Raw genomic sequence first — 22,983 nt, 5'->3', positions numbered from 1 at the left:
AACTCCAAGGGCTATGAATATTATGGGAACAATGCTTGAAAAAGTATTTATTTGGTAATTTGTTCATCAACATCCACTATATTGACTTTGATTTTACTTTTGCAGTAAAATATAGCTGTATTCAATATCTTTGCATATTTGAATAGTAGTTTCCATATTGAAAAACAGAGCAAATTTAGAATCAATCTTCATAGAAGTAATACAGGGAGAAAGTATACAGATGTTATTCAGGCAATGACGGGACAAAAGAAGCTACTGAAAGAACCTTAAATTCAGTACAGTATACATAAAAGACTTTACCTAAAATAAAATGAATTAAGTGGCTGTAAATATAGAACAAGCTATTTCTAATTTCTTTTATCACTTTGTTCACGGAGTTCTAAATTTCTAATTAAAGCTAGGCAATCTGAATGTTCCTTAGCACTTTCCATTTAATTTGAGGATCTTCCTCAGAGCAGTATGCAACTTTCTCATCCCTTATTCCTATTGTCTGTTTTGTTCAAAAAATTGTTTGCTACACCCTTCAAGGAGAAAGCAAATCACAGTTTAAGGGCATCTATAAAGATTTCCAGGACATTATGTGGTCATATTTAATTTTATTCATTCATGCTTTCACTCGTTCACCAATCTCAAATGCATGGCAATTAAACACAGTAAAAAACCCAACATATAACATAAATTAACGATGCACAACAAACATACGTAATCAATGCACCCCCCAAAATAGGTTTGCCCACATTACAAAGGCCCCAGAGAAAATGAACACCTATGAAGCTCTTCATGGCACAGGGCTGTGTTATTTGCGAATCCACTTAACATTTATTTTGATCAGCCCATGAAATCCAGCAGGGTAGCATGCTTTGGGTTTTTTCTATAAAAGAATGTCATCCACTGGAACCTAGAAAGTATGCTTCACCCACGGAGTATCATTCCCCCAAGATTTGATTGGCCTCAACCCTGCTGGCCTTTTGAAGACATTGGTAAACAACATAAGATAAACCCATCAATCATGGTTTTTTTTTAATGGATAATGTAGTATCTGGCCTTGATTACGCTATTATTTTGTTACTCTTGTTGTTTTTGTTCTGGGTGTTTGTTCTACTTTGCTTTGAGTTCTTGTTTTTCTGCCTCTGTCCAATTGTAAGCTGCTCAGAGTTGCTTTTGTGAATTGAGTGTCCATTTTATTATTATTATTATTATTATTATTATTATTATTATTATTAATTAATTAATTAATTAATTTGTATGCCGCCCCTCTCCGGAGTCTCGGAGCGGCTCACAACAGCAAAATAGTATAAATCCAATAGTTAAAAACAATTTAAAATCCTTAATATAAAAAACAATCATACATCTCAAACAAACCATACATAAAACAGAAATGACCCAGGGGAATCAATTTCTCCATGCCTGACGGCAGAGGTGGGTTTTAAGGAGCTTGCGAAAGGCGAGGGTGGGGGCAATCCTAATCTCAGGGGGGAGTTGATTCCAGAGGGTCAGGGCCGCCAGAGAAGCTCTTCCCCTGGGTCCCACCAGACGACATTGTTTCGTCGACGGAACCCGGAGAAGGTCAACTCTGTGGGACCTAACTGGTCGCTGGGATTCGTGCAGCAGAAGGCGGTCTCGAAGATATTCTGGTCCGATGCCATGAAGGGCTTTATAGGTCATAACCAACACCTTGAATTGTGGCTGGAAACTGATCGGCAACCAATGCAGACTGCGGAGTGTTGGTGTAACATGGGCATACCTGGGGAAGCCCATGATTGCTCTCGCAGCTACATTCTGCAGTTTCTGAACACTCTTCAAAGGTAGCCCCATGTAGAGAGCATTACAGTAGTCGAGCCTTGAGGTGATGAGGGCATGAGTGACTGTGAGCAGTGACTCCCCGTCCAGGTAGGGCCGCAACTGGTGCACCAGGCGAACCTGGGCAAACACCCCCTTCGCCACAGCTGAAAGATGGTTCTCTAATGTAAGCTGTGGATCGAGGAGGACGCCCAAGTTGCGGATCCTCTCTGAGGGGGTCAGTAATTCCCCTCGCCCCCAGGGTGATGGACGGACAGATGGAATTGTCCTTGGGAGGCAAAACCCACAGCCACTCCGTCTTATCAGGGTTGAGTTTGATCAAATAATACAAATAGTCCTCAAGTTATGACCACAATTGAGTCCAAAAAATTATTGCAAAGAAAAGTGATAGTTAAGTAAATGTTGCCTCATTTTATTACCTTCCTATTCACAGTTGTTAAGTGAATCACTGAAGTTGTTAAGTTTGTAACATATTTGGCTTCCCCAATATTTTTAGCACTTTTAAGCTTCCCCATTGACTTTATTTGTCAGAAGATGATCACGTGATCTTGGGATACTGCAATAAATACAATATTTTCCACATGAAGGATTCCAATCCCAAAATCTTATTTCAAATCTATCTGGATCCTTAATCCATTTGTAAATTTCCATCCTTTGCCGTTTATATTTTTTTTAAAAAGTAAGTCCATAAACTTGTATTTAAAACTTCTTTCACTCGGGAAAACACCCAGTGTTTTCAGACTAGTTAATCTAAGGCTCCGTAATAGTTGAAAAGCAGTCAACAAGCAATAGAGCTGAGGTGGCGCAGCAGGTAGAGTGCAGTACTGCAGACCACTAAAACTGACTGTAGATCTGCAGGTCAGCAGTTCATATCTCATCACCGGCTCAAGGTTGACTCATCCTTCCATCCTTCTGAGGTGGGTAAAATGAGGATCCAGATTGTGGGGGCAATATTGCTGGCTCTGTTAAAAAGTGCTTTCGCTAACATGTTGTAAGCCACCCTGAGTCTAACGAGAAGGGCGGCATAAAAAAATCGAAGATAAATAAATAAAGTTAGAATAAAAAGCATTCAAACTTAGTTCTTAAAAGGTGCTGGCTGTGGTTTGAGCAAGATGACTATTGCCTCATTCTCCCAAAAGTATAGGGGCATTTGTGGGTGAACTCAAGTTCTTCTCTTTTTTTAATCCAGAGAAGAATAACAAAGAGCCATTGTACTTGATGGATCTTCCTTCCACCAGTTGTTGGCTCTGTCTTCAGTTCATATTTCTTAACAGTGAAGGAAATAGTACTGACATCACAACTAAGAAGCCCACTTCCTTTCCCCCAAACAAGTCTTACTTTGGGTTGACAAATTAACAATGTGAAATATTTGGAATCAGTTTATTTCCCATTCACTTGGTACAATTAAGATTATGCATGTTTATTCAAAAAAATAAGGCTACCAAAGCCTGTCCCAAAATATATTACAACATTCAAAATGCTTGGCTTTTACAAATGACACAAATAGTGAGATGATTGGAATGAACAAATTGGGGACAGTAATGTGTGGATAGGCACTGTTGCCTTTTCGTGAAGCAATTTCAATAGCCACTCAAATCAGAAGAGACAGAAAGTCATTAGTTACTGACAATTTAGTGGCTTGTATAGGGATAACTATGTCGTGTCACATCTGCTCTCATTCAACACATGTCTACATCACAGATGAGATCCTTATATAGCTGGCAGGCATGAGAGCTGGTGAAGGAGCAGATGGGCTTGGAAATAAAATTGCTTACATGCCCCCTCTCAGACTGAAATCTGCACTAGTTAGTTGTCCAGGGAGCTTCAATAGTTGAATAGTAAAACATGGCCTGAACATATCATTTGAAAAATAAAATAAAAAATACTAAATGAAATTTCACTTGAGGGTCTCAAGTCAGATGCATGCTCACAATGTTCCAGTCAGGAATTAGACAGTTTACCAGACTTTTGGTACTAAACAGAAAAAAAGACCAGTAGGAATAACCCAGAACATGGTTCAAAGCATAGTTCTCACAGAAATCATTCAACAAGGTAAATCTGTTACCATGCCTATCAACAAAGGGACATCCTGTTTCTATGTCTAGTTCAAGGAATATTCACCATTCCTTTTCTGCATCGACATCTGCTATTATTTAAAGGAATTCATTCATTCCTCCCACCCCATCAGATAAGCAATAGAATCAGCAGCAGTGAGTCTGTGCAGTTAATGTTGATGTTTTGTTCTGAATTCTGAATCCACTGGTACTTCTCAGAGTCCCAACTTGCCTAAGGGTATCCATAAAAGGAAAAAAAACAACACCTCCCACCCCAAAATGGGACCACTCTGAGAACAAGGAGCAAATTATCTTTTTGTGCCCCATGGAGAATCTCAGATGAAAGCTGAATCAAGTATTCCACTACTTGAGAGAGAAAATCTTTCATACCAGTTCCAGTGCCTGGTGGGAAAAAAAATGGGAAAAATTAGCCCCAGAAATACAAAATACCCTCTCTCTCAACCAAGATAACCAAAATTAGATGTGCTACAGGCAGCTGGGGGTTTTCTTCACACGCCTGAATATATAATGCAGGATGATACCATATCTTTCAGAGTATAAGTCACACCTTTTTACTCCCCAAAAGAGGGTCAAAAACTGGGTGTGTCTTATACTTGGAAAGTAGCCCCACCCACTCGCCAGCCCCCACCCTTCAGAGATTTTCAGCCTCCCCACTTCATATTTTGGGGCTGTTCCAGGCAGCAGAGAACCTCACTTCCACTCAGGGCCTGGGGAAGGTGGGGATTCGGTTGGCGAAGTGGGCGCTGCGCAGGAGGCATAAGGCAAGGTAGCTCACCACTCGGCCTGCGGAGCATGCGGAGACCAAAAAAGAGCATCACACATTTCAAGTGGCGGGCAGTTCCGGCAGGTGCTGCTGCCCAAAACCTCTTTCCTCTTTGATTCACAAAATGGGGCATGCAAACAGACCTGCCTACTGCCCAAAATGCGATGTTCTTTTTTGGTCTCCGCACAACTGACAGTTTGGGGTTTGAGATACCCAGGTAGCTTTTAAAGATGCCAGCATTGCCAAAAGAACTGAGATCTCGTGCTTTGCAACTTCTCTTTTCACACAGTTGGATGCTCTGTTTTGGAATCGGGGAGGGGATTGCGGCACTGCCGCATGAAAATATTTTCCTCCCCGATTCCAAAACAGAGCATAACTGTGTGAAAACATCCAACTGTGTGGAAAGAGAAGTTGCAGGGCACAAGATCCTGGTTCTTTTGGGAATGCTGGCATCTTTAAAAGCTACACGGGAATCTCAAACCCAAAATGTCAGTTGTCACTTCATCTCACCATGCCAGCATTTAACATGTAGTTAAAATCAGATAGAGAATGTTAACAGTGATGTTTATTCACTGGGTCATCTTCTTTACTTTCTCTCTCTCTCTCTTTTTTGCTTTCAGGTTCTGCTATTTTTATTGTTAGATTGTATGGTCTTTTAATTTTATGATTTAGTTTACTGCTGTTTTAAATCTTAGAGATTTTAATTTTCCACATCTCAGATGTTGCAGAATTGCAGTAGAATGTAAATAAATAAAATTTATGAGCCATTGGGTTTTTCTTTTAGAACTCTCCATTCCCTCATGCTTTTTGCTATTGAAAGCTTTCTTTCTTTCTTTCTTTCTTTCTTCCTTCCCTTTTGTCTTTCCCCATTTCCTTCCTTCCCCACTTCCCTATTTCTTCCCTCCCTTCATTCCTTCCCTTCCTATTTTATTTGCCTCGTAGAGCCACCCAACTCAACCAAATGAGTCAAGAAATTTAAGGAATAAGATTGCATTTCCTGTTAAAAAGCGAACATTTATTTTTCATTTTGTTTTATTTTTTTTAGTGCCAGCTGACTGCCAAATAAAATAGGCATCCAACTCAAAATCCCCAAGTGCAGTTTAGAAAAAACCCCTTCCTCCACAACTGTCATTTCAATGATTTTTTTCTCTCTGTCTCCTAACTTGCTTTGTACAGAACAGCTATTGAAAAGTTGTACCATTACCACTTAAGAAATCTTTGCTCTACTAATAGATAAAGTAGATGTGCTATTATGGTCTTTGTTCTTGATTATATGCCAATTTATTTTCAAATAATAGGAGCTTGTGCACAAATTCTTATAAAACGTGGAGATCTGTGCTGCTAGTTATCAAAATCCGAGTGGAAGCGAGGTTGCTGATCCTGATGCTGATAGGCAGAGGCAGAATTGTTTTTTTCTTGTTTTGCTTCTTCAAAATTAAGGTGCATCTTATATTCTGACAAAATACGGTATCTATATTTTATCAAAGGAACATATGTGAAGTTGGGGAGCAGAACATGATCTCCCTTGTGCATTGTAACTGTTGCTTAATTGCTCTTCCCTCTTGTTCAGTTACCAAGTATCACAATGTGGCAGAGCAGCACTGTATTTAATAATAAAATTACTTATAATAGTACATTTAGCTTTATGTGAGAACTGGGGGGGGAAGCAAAGTGGCTGATTTTAGTTTTATTTTAAAAGCAAAAGATGCCTTTTTCACCAGCATAGGCTCTAGTTCAATAGAAGAGGGAGCTCTGTTATGAATCAGTGTCAAAGGACTCTTGTATCAAAATGGCAGAGAAATCATTTCACAGCTGATTCTTCTTCTTGTTACTTCAGGCTTAATAGGATAATTTTAATTCAAAGGTGTTAAGTTAATAACCATCATTCCAGCATTGATATGGAAAGCAACTCAGAATATATCACCCCTGAATAGGAAATCTGTCAAAAGCATGAGATGGGGACGCCAAAGCAGCTTCATTTTGAAATCAGCTTTATTTGAAGCTGATTTGCAACAAGTAAGGAGAAATGGCAGATGATCAGAAGATTCATTCACTTTCAAACTAGGTCCATAATTTATCCCAGCTAATGTAAAATAGGCCCGAGTTTGTTTTCCAAGTCAAGATTTATTCTTTTCAGAGCAAAGGTAGATAGAAAATAAAAATAACTGACTCAGAATTATTGACCTGAAATGTAATATTGGGATGGAGGAAACATTTACAGGATCAAAAGTCTATTACCAATGAATCTGATAAGGACAACATATAAATATTCCTGTATATCATCCAAGGCTTGGGTAGTGCCAAAGACATGCAGTTACCTAACTGTAATATGTGTAGCAAAAGAATTTACTGTCAATCTGTATTTCTACAGGAGAGAGTGGCATTTTATAATGGGTATATCCCTAACAGTCTCTGAAAGCAAGCTTTAGAAATGTTCAGATCATTCTTCCTCTGGAGGAGGTAACCCCTTTTCTCAAATTTAGAATTTATTTATTTTATTTATTAATTGGATTTGTATGCCACCCCTCTCTGAGGACTCGGAGCGGCTCACAACATATCAAAAAACATAACAATACATTTGGATCCAATTAATGTAATTGAAAAACTCTAAAAGAATAACAAGTCAGAAAGAGTGAAAAAAAACCCAAGCAAGCAAGCAACTCTTCTGCCACAGGAAACATAGGCATAAGGGAGTGCAATGTAAGTTTTGTGGGCTGGAGAAAACAGATCCTTATCAAAACCCAAGACATCATTTTCTATAATAGACCAATATATTCATAATCTTTGCTAACAATCATGGTGAGAGCTGGAAACTGTTTCAGTTTGCATCTGCCATGAAGGCAATAGCTGTGGTCACTTTCTTCCTGCTGAGCTCCTTCAGCTCTAGGATTGTAAGTTGTGATAGCTTCTGCAAGGCCTCAGCTATCTTTCCTGTCATTATTCAGAATGGCCTTCGAGATCAATGATGCCACAGGATTGTCCATTAAGGAGAAATTGTGGAAAATTAATACTGACTGCAAGAAAGTACAATAACTAAGGAGATGTTATCCTTTGCTGTTTTGGACTCTCCATTCAAACCTGAAAAACTTAAAAACGTCAGGAAAAAGAAAGTATATGGTAGAACTGTTAGATACCATCACCATCTCTATTGCCAGTAAATCCAACAGGAGATCCATAGGAAAGAACAGTTCTGGTTCTTTAAGGCCTAAAATGTTACAGCTTTTCCTGTATTTGTGAGAAATCTTCACATCTTTCTCGATGAGCTTCTTTCTCATCTAGAGACAACTCCTTTCCTGTGTGATTGGTCCTGAGGGTGATGTCTAGTAGTATATCATATAAAAGAGAGATTGGGCATCTCTCTCTCATTCAGTACCATTTTCCAATCTCCTTTCTTGTTTTCCCCAACAGGCCACTGCTGTGGAGAGCTTGAAAACAGTACTGTCCTTGACTTACAACAATTTGTTTAGTGACAATTTGAAATTACAACAGCACTGGGAAAAGTAACATATAACTATTTTCCACAGTCCCACTGCAGCATCCCCATGGTCACAGGACCAAAATTACGACACCTGGCAACCGGCCCATGTTTACAACGGTTGCAGTGTCCTGGGGTCATGTGACTTTCTGACAAGCAAAACTCCGACAATGTTTCCATTATTTACGAATTCCACCAATTCACTAAGACTCTGGGCAATGTAGAATTGATGGAACAGATCCCCTTAGAGAGATTTAAAAGTTTTGAATAGGCATTTAATTGCTAATTGCTTTAGTTTAATTTTTAACACTGAATTTGGAAATAACAACCGTGACTTTGTTTTTATTGAAAATCGTCATCATATTTTGATAGTTGATGTTATAAAAATTATGAATAAATTAGTAAAATAAAGTAACTTCAATGTTCAAAGTGCTGCTATTGAGGTGTACATCAGAAAGGTTCAAAGAGAGAAGATAACAAATTTAATTTTCTTTCATTTAATGACCCAAGGGAGATGTCTAAACATTGCCAATCCTTTTCACGAAGGCCAGAAAATTTGAGCTATTTATGAATGCTATTTGGAGAGACAACAAAGAACATCTCAAATGAAACCGGACAATGATAGGGATGCTTAAAAATTTGTGAATCTTTTTGAATGTTCAATATTTCTGCTTAAATATGATCTAGGAGGTGATGTATTCTCAGAATAAACAAACCAAGCCAATTAAACAAATGTGTGAAAAAATTTGTATTTATTCATTGGCAAATGATCCAAAGCTATATATTTATATGCAACAAATATGTTGTGAAATATATTGGTGTCTGTATCACTGTTTGGGTCTGTTTTGCTGTCTCTGGACCAAGACAGTTTTCTATCATTGATGGAACTCTGAATTTTGAATTGTACCAGTATTTTACTTGTCCATGAACAAGAGCTCAAGAGAATATGGGTCACACAGCAAGACAATAATCTCCAAAATACGAGTCATATAATCAAAGAATAGTTAAGGCAGAGATAGGTTGATGTTTTGGAGCTGTCAATTTATAGTCCTCACTATAATCCTATAGAAATGTAATGGAAGGACTTGAAATGGGCAGTTCATGCAAGGAAGTACAACAACGTCTCTGAGTTATAGGTGTTTTGTAAGGAGGAATGGGCTAACATTCCTCCAAGTCAATATGTAGGATCAATCAACAGTTTTCAGGAATGCTTAGTTGCAGTTATTGCTGCCCAAGAATTCACCATTTACCGAAAGCAAACGTTCACATACTTTTGCCATAACACAAATATGTAGCTATGTAGACATTTCTCTTAATAAATAAATGAACAAGTAGAATTTTTTGACTCATTTGTTTTAATTGAATTCTTTTGAACTACTTTTGAAACTTGTGTGGAGAACAGATCATATTTTAGGTTATACTTATACTGAAATATTGAAAGTGAAAGGTTCACGTAAGCATCACTTCATTCTTTTAACTATGTAGCATACAATATTTTAGTTTCAGCTTTTTGTTTTCTATACATGTCTTGAAAACCAATGCCTGCTAGTACATTCCACATTATTTCCTAAATGGACAGCACCAATTTGCAGCTGACATTATTCCCGTCTCCTCAGTAGATGCAAATAAGTAATTTTAATTTATAAACAGCTGTACAAAAATGGAATTTTTGAAAACATCTCTTCTAATTTTCTGTAACCTTGTTACTATCCCCCATCAACATTTTAAAACTTACCTTAATTGTACCTTGACTGTTAGCAGCAATCAATACGTTGGACTCCTGCAAAAGAAAAAAAACTATTAGGCATTATGTTGCAGGCAGTTAACCAAGTAAATTGGGTGCTATTTGCCTTAACAATCAGATATGGTTGTTTCCAGCATTCAAGAGACATGTACAATTTCACATAACTTTTGAGAATCTGTGTCTGTATACTTTGGGAACACCAGCAGTTGGTGTCATGATATTTCAAGCCATCAAACATACATGAAATCACTGTGAGATTTATGAACATGGGAAATAAGTGAGAAATTCAAATTCAAAAGTGCTTCAACTGAACTCCATCATTGACTACTGGAACAAACTAAACAGGCAACTGTTATTATGAAAGAGAATGGAGAATGATCAAATTTAGCCATACTTTTAAAATTTATGTACTAATAAAACTCTTGTGTCTATAACCTTTATTTGGTGCATCAAACATGAAATTATACTTCAAACCAGTAAAATTACAGAATGCCTGTACCCAACAGACCAGAGACACCTAGGTAAGATGGGCAGTGTAAAAATTTGACTGACTGATCCATCCATCCATCCATCCATCCATCCATCAATCAATCAATCGATCAATCACTCCTTTGGAAAAATTGTGATGTTTCTGTGCTGCCAGCCTGCTATTGAAAAGTCTTACCTGATATGCCTCTTTTCATAGGGTGAAACTATTATCCAGAATGAGTTGATCTCATTCAATCAGCTGACGACTGAGTCTGTTAATTTGAATTTGGGTGTTCTGCCTTGCCTGGAAGACCCAGTTATGATGAAGCCGAAGAATACAGACTCGATGTGGCAGCATCCAGAAATCAGGAATACAGGAGTCCACGGAAACCACACTCTGTCCATACCCAATGGAACATGGTGGGACTGGATGATAGTTCCACCCTATAAGAAGAGCGTATCAGGTAGAACCATGCCCCTTCTCCATAGTGGGTAGAACTATCATCCAAGATGGGACATGCCCAAGCAGTCTGTCCTCGGGAGGGAATGAACTGAGCCCCTCACTGAGTATTGTCTGCAAGAACTCACTGGAGCACCATTCGTCCAAATGATGCATCCGCTAATGTGAAGGTATTGATTTTATAATGGCAGATAAACTGCAATGGATTCACCCAGGTAGCAGTGCGGCACACCTCTTTGAGAGATGGCTAAGTCACCCAGGCTGCTGAGGTTGCTGCACTACAAATAAGAGTGCATTGTGATCCGCGTAGGACATGCCGTGGCTGAGGAGTCGTACGGAGTCGTGATCATGGCCCGGATCCATTTGCCAACCATAGAATGGTTGGCAACCTGAATGGGTTGCGGGCCGGAGGGGTGCTACCTTTGGGGGGGAGGAAGGCTATCACCTGGCGGAAAGTCACCGCCACACCCAGTTCAACAACAACAAAAACCAAGGCATGGAAGTTGGCAAGATCCATTTGAATCATAGGAGCCTCTGATCTAGCTTCCTGAGTAGTAGGAATAGCCGGGATGGCCGATTCAAGAGATGGAGGATGGATGGACGGTCCTGGAACCTCCCCAACTGAACCCCACAACTGGTTGTCAGATAAGAAGAATTTGAGCAGTGTCCAGAGAAAGTTAGTCCCCGTACTGCCCTGTAGGTCCCTGGAGCTGCTGAGGATTTGGGAGTGGGTTGGGTTCTGCCTGAATCGGAAATTGAGTGCATATTTTTGAAGGGCTTTGTTCTGCCTGTGCTCATCCCATTCCACGGCCTTGGACCTGGAAAATCTGCTTGAGTACTCATGTCCAGATGAATCAGTCATGTTGGAAGTGGATGGCTGTGGTTCTTCCTTTGGCTGAGGCACTGATTTGTGGTGCCATTTGTGGACCGGGAGGAAGAGGCCTGCGATATGGCCAAGAAGCAATCAAGGGCCTGTAGATGAAGCAGGGTAAAAGAAGCTAGCAAAGCTGTGCTTCCTCGGTCGCCAAAATGGCTGTTCAACAGGCAGAGGCTTGCATAATGGTCTATCTTACAATAAAATGCCCACCCAGAAAAATGCGCTGAAGAAAATGGTCACTCAGAAGTGGTGACAAGATGGCAGTGTGGCAACCCAGTAAACATGATACCGCTAAAATGGCCACCGGTAAGTTGGGAGCGATAATGGAGGCGATGTGCCAAAACACTGCTCCTAATTCACCCGACCAATTTTGTGAGCAGGGAAAAATGACTTTTATCTGCTACTTGCAAGCCTTTGCTGATTGCGGGCTCCCAGCTGATGGTTGGCACAGCGTGCAGTCCTCGATAGCCCCTGTTGCACGAGTGCAAAAGCTCCAATGACAGCCGAGCCCATCTGAGTTATGACAGCAGCAATGGGGAATTGCCCCTAAGAAGGCCCTGGTTGTGCTTTAGATGTCCTGCGACTGCGCTGGGCTATTAAATGTCCAGAGGTGCTGAATATAGCTGCTTCACAGTGCTAGAGCCCTCCTGATCAGACATGGTGTCACACAAGGGAGGGGGGAGCGCAGAAGGTCCCCAGGCCAATGCTGCATTGCCCAAATGGAGACAGAGCCAAAGCCCCTTGACAGGTGCTGGATCAGGCAAAGAATAAAACCTCCGGTTCTGAGGCAGAGTGGAGACTAGGCCCAAGAGTTTGATGCCCCTATCAGCATGGGCAACCGCTGTGGCAGCATGAGCTGCAATCCACTCGGCCCTCCAATGACAGCTGAGGAACCAGTTTACAGAAACTCATGATTAAAAGTTTAGAGAAAGTGGAGATCCACAGTGGAGTCCATCCAGTTCAGGGACTGAGTTGTAACTGGGTCTTCCAGGCAATTCAAATGAGCAGATTCAGTCCTCAGCTGGGTGAGATCAATACTTCCTGGATGATAGTTCTACCCACTATGGAGAATCTTCAGTTTCACAATTCTCTGATAATTTTGCGACCACTCATGCAACCCCTCATTCTCTGCTTCTCCCACCCAGCAGTATACATGTTGGGAAGCGAAAGGAAGGAAAATAAGGAAGAATCCACTTGCACCCTTCCTGCCCCACATCATCCTGCCTCACATCCTCCCTTTGCGTCTTCCCCAGCTGTTGTGGCATTCATGCACATTCTCACAAACTTATCCATATGCACCTTCTCTGACCCATGTAGTTCCTCATAGTACTTATACCTTTTCCAACCAATGCCACCCTCCCCCCAATATATGTGCTACCTCTCATACATTCATGTACCTCTCACTTCCACATGCCTCCTAGCCCTGAAGCTGCGACTTCTTGCTGGCAGAAAGTTAGAGTTGTTGTTTTTCCCCCCCTGCCTGATGTGGTCATTTTATTTCTCAGTTCAGGTGAGGAAATATCTCTGAAAAGATGACCCAATGGAACCTGGATTGTCTAGTATCTTCCAATATGCTAACCAATCCTTTATTATTGTCAGTTTCTTTATACAGTACAGAAACTCAACTTGCTATGTTGTTTGCCACCTAGAGGCATTTATTTGAGATGGGAAGCTGTAGAAATTGAATGAATGATGAATGATCAAGGTTTATCTATTAAATCAAAGACAAAGGTGAAATCAACCAATGTTACATAAAGTTGTTTTGTGAATCCATTGATGTACTGTCAAATTAAGACCTTGAAAGTGACAGTGATTTATGTTCTCTGGCTTTTATGAAATCCTACCTGCTCCAGAGGTATATCAGCTTATTGCTTCCTCCTAATCCTCCAATTTATTCAGAAGACATTAGACTAAAGTTTGGAGTATGTCCAATAAGGCTAGGAAGTATTATTGTCCACCATCTTTTTAAGAATTGGGACATATAATCCTTTTAATTTTAAATTACTGGATCTAATCTGTTTTATCTATTTCTTAAAGAGTACAGTGGTACCTCGGTTAAGAACCACAATCCATTCCGGAAGGTTGGTTGTTAACTGAAATGGTCGTTATCCAAAACAATTTTCCCCATAGGAAATAATGAAAATGGATTTAATTGGTTTCCAGCCTTTATTTCTTATGGGGAAAATTGAAAATTGAGGATTTTTTTCTCTCCCCCACCCCACCCATTGTCCCTCACTCCTGCTCCCCTCTCCTTACCTCTTTACCCCTTAACCCCCCATTGTCCCCTCCCTCTCCTTTCTTCTTTTCTCTCTGCCTTCGTCCCCTTGCCAACAGCAAAGTGTCACTTTGCCTATGACGAGGCAGGTGCTGAGTTTGCTGGTCCTGGCAGTGGCTTCTCTTTGAGCACACTGGCTGCGGTGGTGGCTTCTTTTTTGGGACAGCTGCAGCGGAGGCCTGGGCTTGGACATGATGTTCCTGGCGCTGCTGTTCCTTGAAAGGAAGCTGCTGGAGCCACCGCCGTCATAGCCGAAGCGACACTTTGCTGCTCCCCTGGCAAGGGAACGAAGGCAGAGAGGCAAGGGTGGGGGGGGGGGGGGAGAGTGAAAGACAATGGGGGAGGGGGGGCTAAGGGATAAAGAGGTACGGAGAGGGGGTCAGGAGTGAGGGACAATGGGTGTAACATTTTGAATAATAACCAAAAATTTCTATTCGGTATCCGAATTTTTGTTCGGTATCCGAAGCAAATTTTTGTTGAAATTTTTGGTTGTTATCTGAAAAGTACGCTAACCAAGGCGTTAGTTAACCGAGGTACCACTGTATTTAGTTAGTAGAGGGATTCACCAGTGAAGATTCTGCTTATATACCTCTGGGGATGTCATATATTCTCCAGGGACTTTACTACTTGCATTCTAGTTTGAGATAGGTGAGAACTCTGGTAACATATTGAGTTCTATGTGAGCTGTTGTTGGCAAAGTACTACATAATACAGTGTTTCCCAACCTTGGCAACTTGAAGATATTTGGACTTCAACTCCCAGAATTCCCCAGCCAGCATACGCTGGCTGGGGAATTCTGGGAGTTGAAGTCCAAATATCTTCAAGTTGCCAAGGTTGGGAAACACTGACATAATACATAGGCAGGCTATTAGCCACCAATTTCTGGAATTTTCCTCTCATTTTTTGGGGGGAGGGGGGAATTATACTGAAACCAAAATCCACTTTATTGAGCTACATAAGAAATGTCTGGATTTCAATAATTATTTATATTGGAATTAAAATTGAACTAATTGCTGAATTAGAGAGTTACATTTATCCTTCCTAACTCTACTTTGAATCTTTCTTGAAGCTCGTCACTGAAACCTATAGTCATGATCAAGCCATCTCTTTTTTATATTGATCTTTTTGGTCACCTAAGCGTAATGCACATGATTGATTATGCTGAAAATTAGATGTGTTTCAGTTGAATTGCAATATGAGGTGTCTTTGATTCAGCATCTGCTAGTTATTTAATACAGCAATAAATTTCTCACTAAGTTAGAACTTCATCTAAATTCGTCTTTAAATTGAGTAATACCATCTGGATTAAATAATCTCACAGGAAGAGAGCCCCTGTATAACAAGAGTCAGAAAGAGGGTAGATAGAATTTCTCTATTCTGTTATGAATGCCAAAAGAACTAAACCTGAGGAAGACTTGTAGATTTGATCAGAAATAATTATTACTGCCACTATATAAATGTATAGTGCCAATTGAGTGACCCAGAACAGTATCATGCAGATTATATATAGACCAAATCTAAAGTCCCAATTCAATAAAGAAAACCCATGATTTTGTTTAATACTTCATTCGTGGAGGATCAAGGGAGCTACCACTGATGTAACTGTTAACATCTTTATCAATTCTGCCAGACAATAAAATGTCTGTGTTTGGTAGTGATTGTTCAATATAAACAAAAAGTATTTGCTGAGGGGACCAAAACAAACCACAGATTTAGATTTCTGTCAGCAAGAAATAAACATTAATACAAAGAATTGACCCAAAAGATTTACTATCTACCTGGGTTAGCTGGATATAACCACAATAAAACCAGACTTTTCTGGTATAATGTCAGCTGAAATAAAAATTGATATCCAATCACATATTTCTTTCGAACCAATTTCACTACTTGAAAGTAAGAAATATTTTGGCACCATTATTATTATTACTATTTATTAGATTTGTATGCCGCCCCTCTACGTAGACTCGGGGCGGTTCACAACAGTGACAAAAAACAATATGTATTGACAAATCTAATAATTTTAAATCTAAAATAGCAATTGTACATTTAAAAAAAATCTAAAAACAAGGAACCCCAATATAAAAAACCTACATACAGTCATATCATGCACTAAAACTACATAGGCAGGGGGAGATGTCTCAGTTCCCCCACGCTTGACGACAGAGGTGGGTTTTGAGGAGTTTACGAAAGGCAAGGAGGGTAGGGGCAGTTCTAATCTCTGTAGGGAGCTGATTCCAGAGGGTCGGAGCCGCCACAGAGAAGGCTCTTCCCCTGGGTCCCGCCAGACGACACTGTTTAGTCGACGGGACCCGGAGAAGGCCAACTCTGTGGGACCTGACCGGTCGCTGGGATTCGTGCGGCAGAAGGCGGTCTCGCGGGTATCCTGATCCAGTGCCATGAAGGTAGGTAATAACCAACACTTTGAATTGTGACCGGAAACTGATCGGCAACCAGTGCAGACTGCGGAGTGTTGGAGTAACATGGGCATATTTGGAAAAGCCCATGATTGCTCTCACAGTTGCATTCTGCGCGATCTGAAGTTTCTGAACATTCTTCAAAGGTAGCCCCATGTAGAGAGCGTTACAGTAATCGAGCCTCGAGGTGATGAGGGCATGAGTGACTGTGAGCAACGACCCCCGGTCCAAATAGGGCCGCAACTGGTGCACCAGGCGAACCTGGGCAAATGCCCCCCTCGCCACAGCTGAAAGATGTTTCTCTAATGTGAGCTGTAGTATCATTTTTCCAAGCAGTATTCAACTTAGATTTGTGAATTCCTTTCCCTCCCACCATCCTGTGAAAGACTGATATTGAACATGGACAGATCACATACACATCAGATATGGGCAAGGCTTTTCAGCCTGGAAACCAAGAAGACATTCCTAAAGACTCATGAAGGAATGTGATTACTTTCAAGGTTTCTTCACTCCCCATTAATTGTTGGGAGATGTGCTAAAAGTGAAAAAATGAGCACATGAAGCTGAACATTAACATCCCTATTTTAGATATTTTTATTCCCTTTGCCTCTACAAAAGTCACAAACTCATAGTATCATGTTTGTAGAGTTTCTTGCAGAATTTCAGCAATACTCTCTTGGAATGTTCTAAAGATGACAAAATGGGGGCTAAGGGGAGTATATATGGCCTTTGGGATACTTTAAAGCATAATGTATTATAACATTAAGTCCAAGAAGAGCAATTTTACAGTGGCTAAAAATAAAATTAATTGGCAAATGAAACCTATTAATCTCTTCTTTACAATATGTCAGAGCGCGGAGGAAGAGCAGATGAGGCAGAAGCAGTAAAGAAGGACAAGTCAATGCTTGGTTTAAGACTGAACAAGAACAATGATGATCAAAACATATACAGTGATCCCCCGGTTATTGCGTCGCCGACCATTGCGAACAGGCTAATTTGCGATTTTTCAACCCGGAAGTCAAAACACCATCTGCGCATGCGTGCCCTTTTTTCTATGGGCACGCATGCCTAGATGGCGCCGGGCAGATCAGCTGCTGGGCGGCTTCCCTAGGTCTTCCCCCTCTTGGCGGGCATCAGCGAGGAGTTTCCCCACCGCCCACGCAAACTCCTTGCTGCTGCCGCTTCGCTTGGGCCGCTTCCCAGCTGAGTACTCAGCTGAGAAGCGGCCCGAGCGAACGGCTTGTCCGCAGCCTGCCTGCCCGCGCGCCCGCGGCTTGCCCGCCCTTCTCCCGCCCATGCCGTTCGCTCGGGCCGCTTCCCAGCTGAGTACTCAGCTGGGAAGCGGCCCGAGCGAACGGCTTGTCCGCAGCCTGCCTGCCCGCGCGCCCGCGGCTTGCCCGCCCTTCTCCCGCCCATGCCGTTCGCTCGGGCCGCTTCCCAGCTGAGTACTCAGCTGGGAAGCGGCCCGAGCGAACGGCTTGTCCGCAGCCTGCCTGCTCGCGCGCCCTTCTCCCGCCCACGCCGTTCGCTCGGGCCGCTTCCCAGCTGAGTACTCAGCTGGGAAGCGGCCCGAGCGAACGGCTTGTCCGCAGCCTGCCTGCTCGCGCGCCCTTCTCCCGCCCACGCCGTTGGCTCGGGCCGCTTCCCAGCTGAGTACTCAGCTGGGAAGCGGCCCGAGCGAACGGCTTGTCTGCAGCCTGCCTGCCCGCGCGCCAGCGGCTCGCCCGCCCTTCTCCCGCCCACGCCGTTCACTCGGGCCGCTTCCCAGCTGAGTACTCAGCTGGGAAGCGGCCCGAGCAAACGGCTTGTCTGCAGCCTGCCCATGCCGTTCGCTCCCCCTCTTGCTGGCGGGAGGGTGAGAAGCCCTCCCCAGCACCCGCTCGCCCGTCCTTCGCCCGCCCTTCGCCCGGCCCCCCGCCGTTCGCTCGCTGCTCGCCCGGCCACCCGGGTTCGGGGGGGTGCTGGCAAGCCGCCCATGCCGCCGGCGACGTTTTAAAACAGCCGTGCGGCTTTCCAATAAGTCCCGAAGACAAACGCGGAAGTTTGACGTTTGTCTTCGGGACTCATTGGAAAGCCGCGCGGCTGTTTTAAAACGTCGCCGCCGGCATGGGCGGCTTCCTAGCAGCCCCCCAAACCCGGGTTGGGGGTCCGGGGGGGGGGTGCTGGCAAGCCGCCCATGCCGGCGGCGACGTTTTAAAACAGGAACCCCAATCTTTGGCTCCTCGCTAGCGCTGCGGGAGTAAAAACACCATCTGCGTATGCGCAGATGGTGTTTTTACTTCCGCAGCGCTACTTCGCGAAAACCCGCTCGTTGCGGAGGGTCCTGGAACGGAACCCCCGCAATGATCGGGGGATCACTGTATAGTAGCTTTGCAAAAAAAATATATATTTTAATATCTCCATGGGATCTCTAAACCTGATGGCAAAATCATGTATCTGGGATCTTCTAAAAGGTCAGGGACAATCTGACCCAGAAGGCAAATGCTACCACCCTGGGTCCCAAAATTCCTTATTAGATGGGACCTACTACATGCGCCCCTCTGTTGGATTTCATGGAACGGGTGCATGTAATCAAGGGCCTCAACAGTCAGGATTCAGGCATGGTTACAGCACGGAAACTGCTTTGGTCGCACTGAAGGATGATCTCTGATGGGCCCGGGATAGGGGTTTATACTGTATCCTGGTGCTTCTTGACCTCTCAGCGGCTTTTGATACCATCAACCATGGTATCCTTCTGCACCAGCTGAAGGGGTTAGGAGTGGAAAGCATCATTTTATGGTGATTCATCCCTACTCCTCCGCTCGGTCGCAGTCGGTGTTAATAGGGGGTCAGAGGTCGACTCCTAGGTCCCTCCCTTGTGGGGTTCCTTAGGAGTCGGTCCTTTCCCCCCTGCTGTTTAATGTCTACATGAAACCACTGGGTGAGATCATCTGAGGGCACGGGATGAGCTACCATCAGTATTTTGATAATACTCAGCTATACATTTCTACCCCATGTCCACTCAGTGAAGCAGTGGAAGTAATGTGTCGGTGTCTGGAAGCTGTTAGGGTCTGGATGGGTGTTAACAGGCTCAGACTCAACCCTGACAAGACAGAGTGGTTGTGGGTTCTGCCTCCCAAGGACACTTCCATCTGTCTGTCCATCACTCTGGGTGGGGGTGGGGACATTTTTTAACCCCTCAGAGCGGGTCCATAACTTGGGCGTCCCCCTCGATCATCTTTTGGCTGTGGTGAGAGGTGTGTTTGCCCAGGTTTGCCTGATGCACCAGTTGTGGCCCTATCTGGAAAGGGAGTCTTTACTCACAGTCACTCGTGCCCTTATCACCTTGAGGTTCGACTACTGTAATGCTCTCTACATGGGGCTACCTTTGAAGAGTGTTCGGAAACTACAGATCGTGCAAAATGCAGCCATGCGAGTAACTAAGTGGTATTCTCTGGCCCCATGTCATTATTATATTAACACAGCATGGGAAAATACAATAATAGCAGACAAGAAGCTTTAAAAAACTTAGAAGTCATGAGGCCAAATAATATAAAGAGGGAGAAATACATTTAGAACCATATTATTTAATTTATAAAAATGTTTAAAAACTGTATCCATTAGTTATATTACTATTGTAAAAATGCAATTAATTAAGAAAAGTGAGCCATTTATTTCATGTTTGTTTTAGATATTATCAAAAGATGGAACTCTAATTATCTGGTTATGAAAAAAATAAATTAAAGTTCTAAGAATGAGGAGTTAGCTTTAGCTGGGTAAAATATTTTTGACACTAGTGATGCTCCTTACTTTCCCTACTATAAATGTTAACTTTTCTGTGTTAAATTACAATCTCTTTAAAAAGTGATATGACTAAACCTTGAATTTAAGAACCACTTTAATTGAAGTTAGTTAAAACTAAGCAAATAAAAAATTTGTAATTGCGTGACAAGCTTGAAGATAATACTCAATATAGGTAAATTTTATGCTATTAATATCAGACTGGTTGTCCTTTCTTTATAATATTTTGTTAAATCTTTCTTTTAATTCACACTGTTGTCCACATGATCATTAATATCCTGGACTCAGCCCTGGACTCAGGCTGCTGCTGCTCAATGCCAGTTTGGTTGTGAACAAGGCTCTCCTTATCCAAGATTTGATCCTGGAGGAGGAGGCCGACCTAGTATGTGTGACTGAAACCTGGCTGAACCCAGAGGGAAGAGTTCCTCTCTCTGAAATATGCCCAGTTGGGTTTCAGATATGGCATCAGCCATGACCCCAGGGAAGGGGGAAAGGAGTGGCTGTTATAGCCAAGGAGACTATTAGCCTATGCAGACTCACTGCTCCTGAGATTGCGGGTTGTGAGTCCCTCTTTGTGAAGTTGGACCTAGGGGTTCAGGTGGGCTTGTTGCTCACATACCTGCCTCCCAGCTGCGTGTCAACATCCCTGCCTCTGCTGCTCGAGGAGGTAGCCGGGCTGGTGGTGGAGTTCCCCAGACTTATTGCCTTGGGGGACTTGACTCTACTGTCGCTCGGCGGATCCTCTAGGTTAGCGAAGGAGTTCATGGCCACCATGACAGCCATGGACCTGACCCAAGTAGTTTAGGGTCCGACTCATGAGGGGGGGCACACAACCAACACGATATTTCTCTCGGAGCAGCTGACTGATGGTCTGAGACTAAGGGACTTAGATATTTTGCCTTTGTCATGGTCAGACCATTCTCTGCTGCGGCTCGACTTCAAGGCTCCAATCCTCCCCCGCAGGGAGGCGGAACCAACAGCAGAGTCGACTGATAATGAGTCAGTCGAGGTGACTGGGGCTCGTCTTTGTCCACCTGTCTGGGAGGGGTTTGACCTGGTGACACCTGATGAAGTGGACAAGGCCATTGAAGCTGTGGTCTCGGCCAGCAGGGAAGCGACACGGAGCTGGGTGCAGGAGATTGTCAACGCTTCTTTGAGGGGGGGGGGGTCCTTCCTGGCTCCCTATAAGGAGGCACTTGTGCGTCCCCTCCTCAAAACGCCTTCCCTGGACCCAGCCATACTCAACAACTACTGTCCAGTCTCCAACCTTTCCTTTATGAGGAAGGTTTTTGAGAAGGTGGTGTCGCTCCAGCGGTCCTTGGAAGAAGCCGATTATCTAGGCCCTCAGCAGTCAGGATTCAGGTCCGGCTACAACATGGAAACTGCTTTGGTCGCGCTGATGGATGATCTCTGGTGGGCCCAGGACACGGATTTATCTTCTGTCCTGGTGATTCTTGACCTCTCAGCCAGTGTTCCCTCGAATTTTTTTTCGGGGTGGGCGGAAAAGTATAGTGTCTGAGCGGCAGTCCCTTTGGGACTGGGCAGCATATAAGTATAAGTAAATAAATAAATAAATAAAGTGTGGGTGTGCGCTATCAAACAAGAGCGAGTTCTTGCATCCATAATTCTATCCTTTCTATGTCTCCCTCCCTCTTTCCTTTCTATCTCTCCCCTCCTTTCCTTTCTAGATAAATGGTCAAAGCAATGGAAACTGCAGTTTAATGTTTCCAAATGTAAAATAATGCACTTGGGGAAAAGGAATCCTAAATCTGAGTATTGCATTGGCAGTTCTGTGTTAGCAAAAACTTCAGAAGAGAAGGATTTAGGGGTAGTGATTTCTGACAGTCTCAAAATGGGTGAGCAGTGTGGTCGGGCAGTAGGAAAGGCAAGTAGGATGCTTGGCTGCATAGCTAGAGGTATAACAAGCAGGAAGAGGGAGATTGTGATCCCCTTATATAGAGCGCTGGTGAGACCACATTTGGAGTACTGTGTTCAGTTCTGGAGACCTCACCTACAAAAAGATATTGACAAAATTGAACGGGTCCAAAGACGGGCTACAAGAATGGTGGAAGGTCTGAAGTATAAAACGTATCAGGAAAGACTTAATGAACTCAATCTGTATAGTCTGGAAGACAGAAGGAAAAGGGGGGACATGATCGAAACATTTAAATATGTTAAAGGGTTAAATAGGGTTCAGGAGGGAAGTGTTTTTAACAGGAAAGTGAACACAAGAACAAGGGGACACAATCTGAAGTTAGTTGGGGGAAAGATCAAAGGCAACATGAGAAAGTATTATTTTACTGAAAGAGTAGTAGATCCTTGGAACAAACTTCCAGCAGACGTGGTTGGTAAATCCACAGTAACCGAATTTAAACATGCCTGGGATAAACATATATCCATTGTAAGATAAAATACAGGAAATAGTAAAAGGGCAGACTAGATGGACCATGGGGTCTTTTTCTGCCGTCAGTCTTCTATGTTTCTATGTTTCTATCTTTCTCTCCCCCTGCCCTTCCTTTTCCCTCTCCCTATCCTACTACCCCTCTCCCTCCTTTCTATCTCTCCCTCCCTCTTTCCTTTCTATCTCTCTCTCCCTCTTTCCTCCCTCCCTCTTTCCTTTGTATCTCTCCCTGGCTCTTTCCTCCCTCCCTCTTTTCTTTCTGTCTCTCCCTCCCTCTTTCCTTTCTCCCTCTTTTCTTTCTATCTTTCTCTCCCCCTGCCTTTCTCCAAGCCCTTCCTTTTCCCTCTCCCTATCCTACTCCCCCCTCTCCCTCCTTTCTATCTCTATCTCTCCCTCCCCCTTTCTCTCTGTCTCCCTTCCTTCATCTTTCTTTCCCTCTCTCTCTCCCTCC

General features: G+C 42.9%; 1 protein-coding gene across 2 annotated transcripts in view; it reads right to left on the bottom strand.

The window, feature by feature from the left end:
• Window positions 1-3,166: 3,166 nt before the first annotated feature.
• Window positions 3,167-22,983, bottom strand: part of COP1 (COP1 E3 ubiquitin ligase) — a 136,158-nt gene continuing 116,341 nt past the window's right edge. For both annotated transcript variants that reach the window (XM_070746704.1, XM_070746703.1), the window contains exons 19-20: window positions 9,849-9,893; window positions 3,167-4,256 (exon numbers count right to left, since the gene is read on the bottom strand). In XM_070746704.1, coding sequence (XP_070602805.1) covers window positions 4,239-4,256; window positions 9,849-9,893 — 63 coding nt within the window. In that variant the 3' untranslated portion in view covers window positions 3,167-4,238. The remainder of the gene's footprint in view (window positions 4,257-9,848; window positions 9,894-22,983) is intronic.

The sequence above is a fragment of the Erythrolamprus reginae genome, chromosome 3 (assembly GCF_031021105.1).
Source record: "Erythrolamprus reginae isolate rEryReg1 chromosome 3, rEryReg1.hap1, whole genome shotgun sequence".
NCBI classification, from domain to species: domain Eukaryota; kingdom Metazoa; phylum Chordata; class Lepidosauria; order Squamata; family Dipsadidae; genus Erythrolamprus; species Erythrolamprus reginae.
Note: the sequence above shows the minus strand (reverse complement) of the source record. Positions and strands in the feature narration are given on the sequence as shown.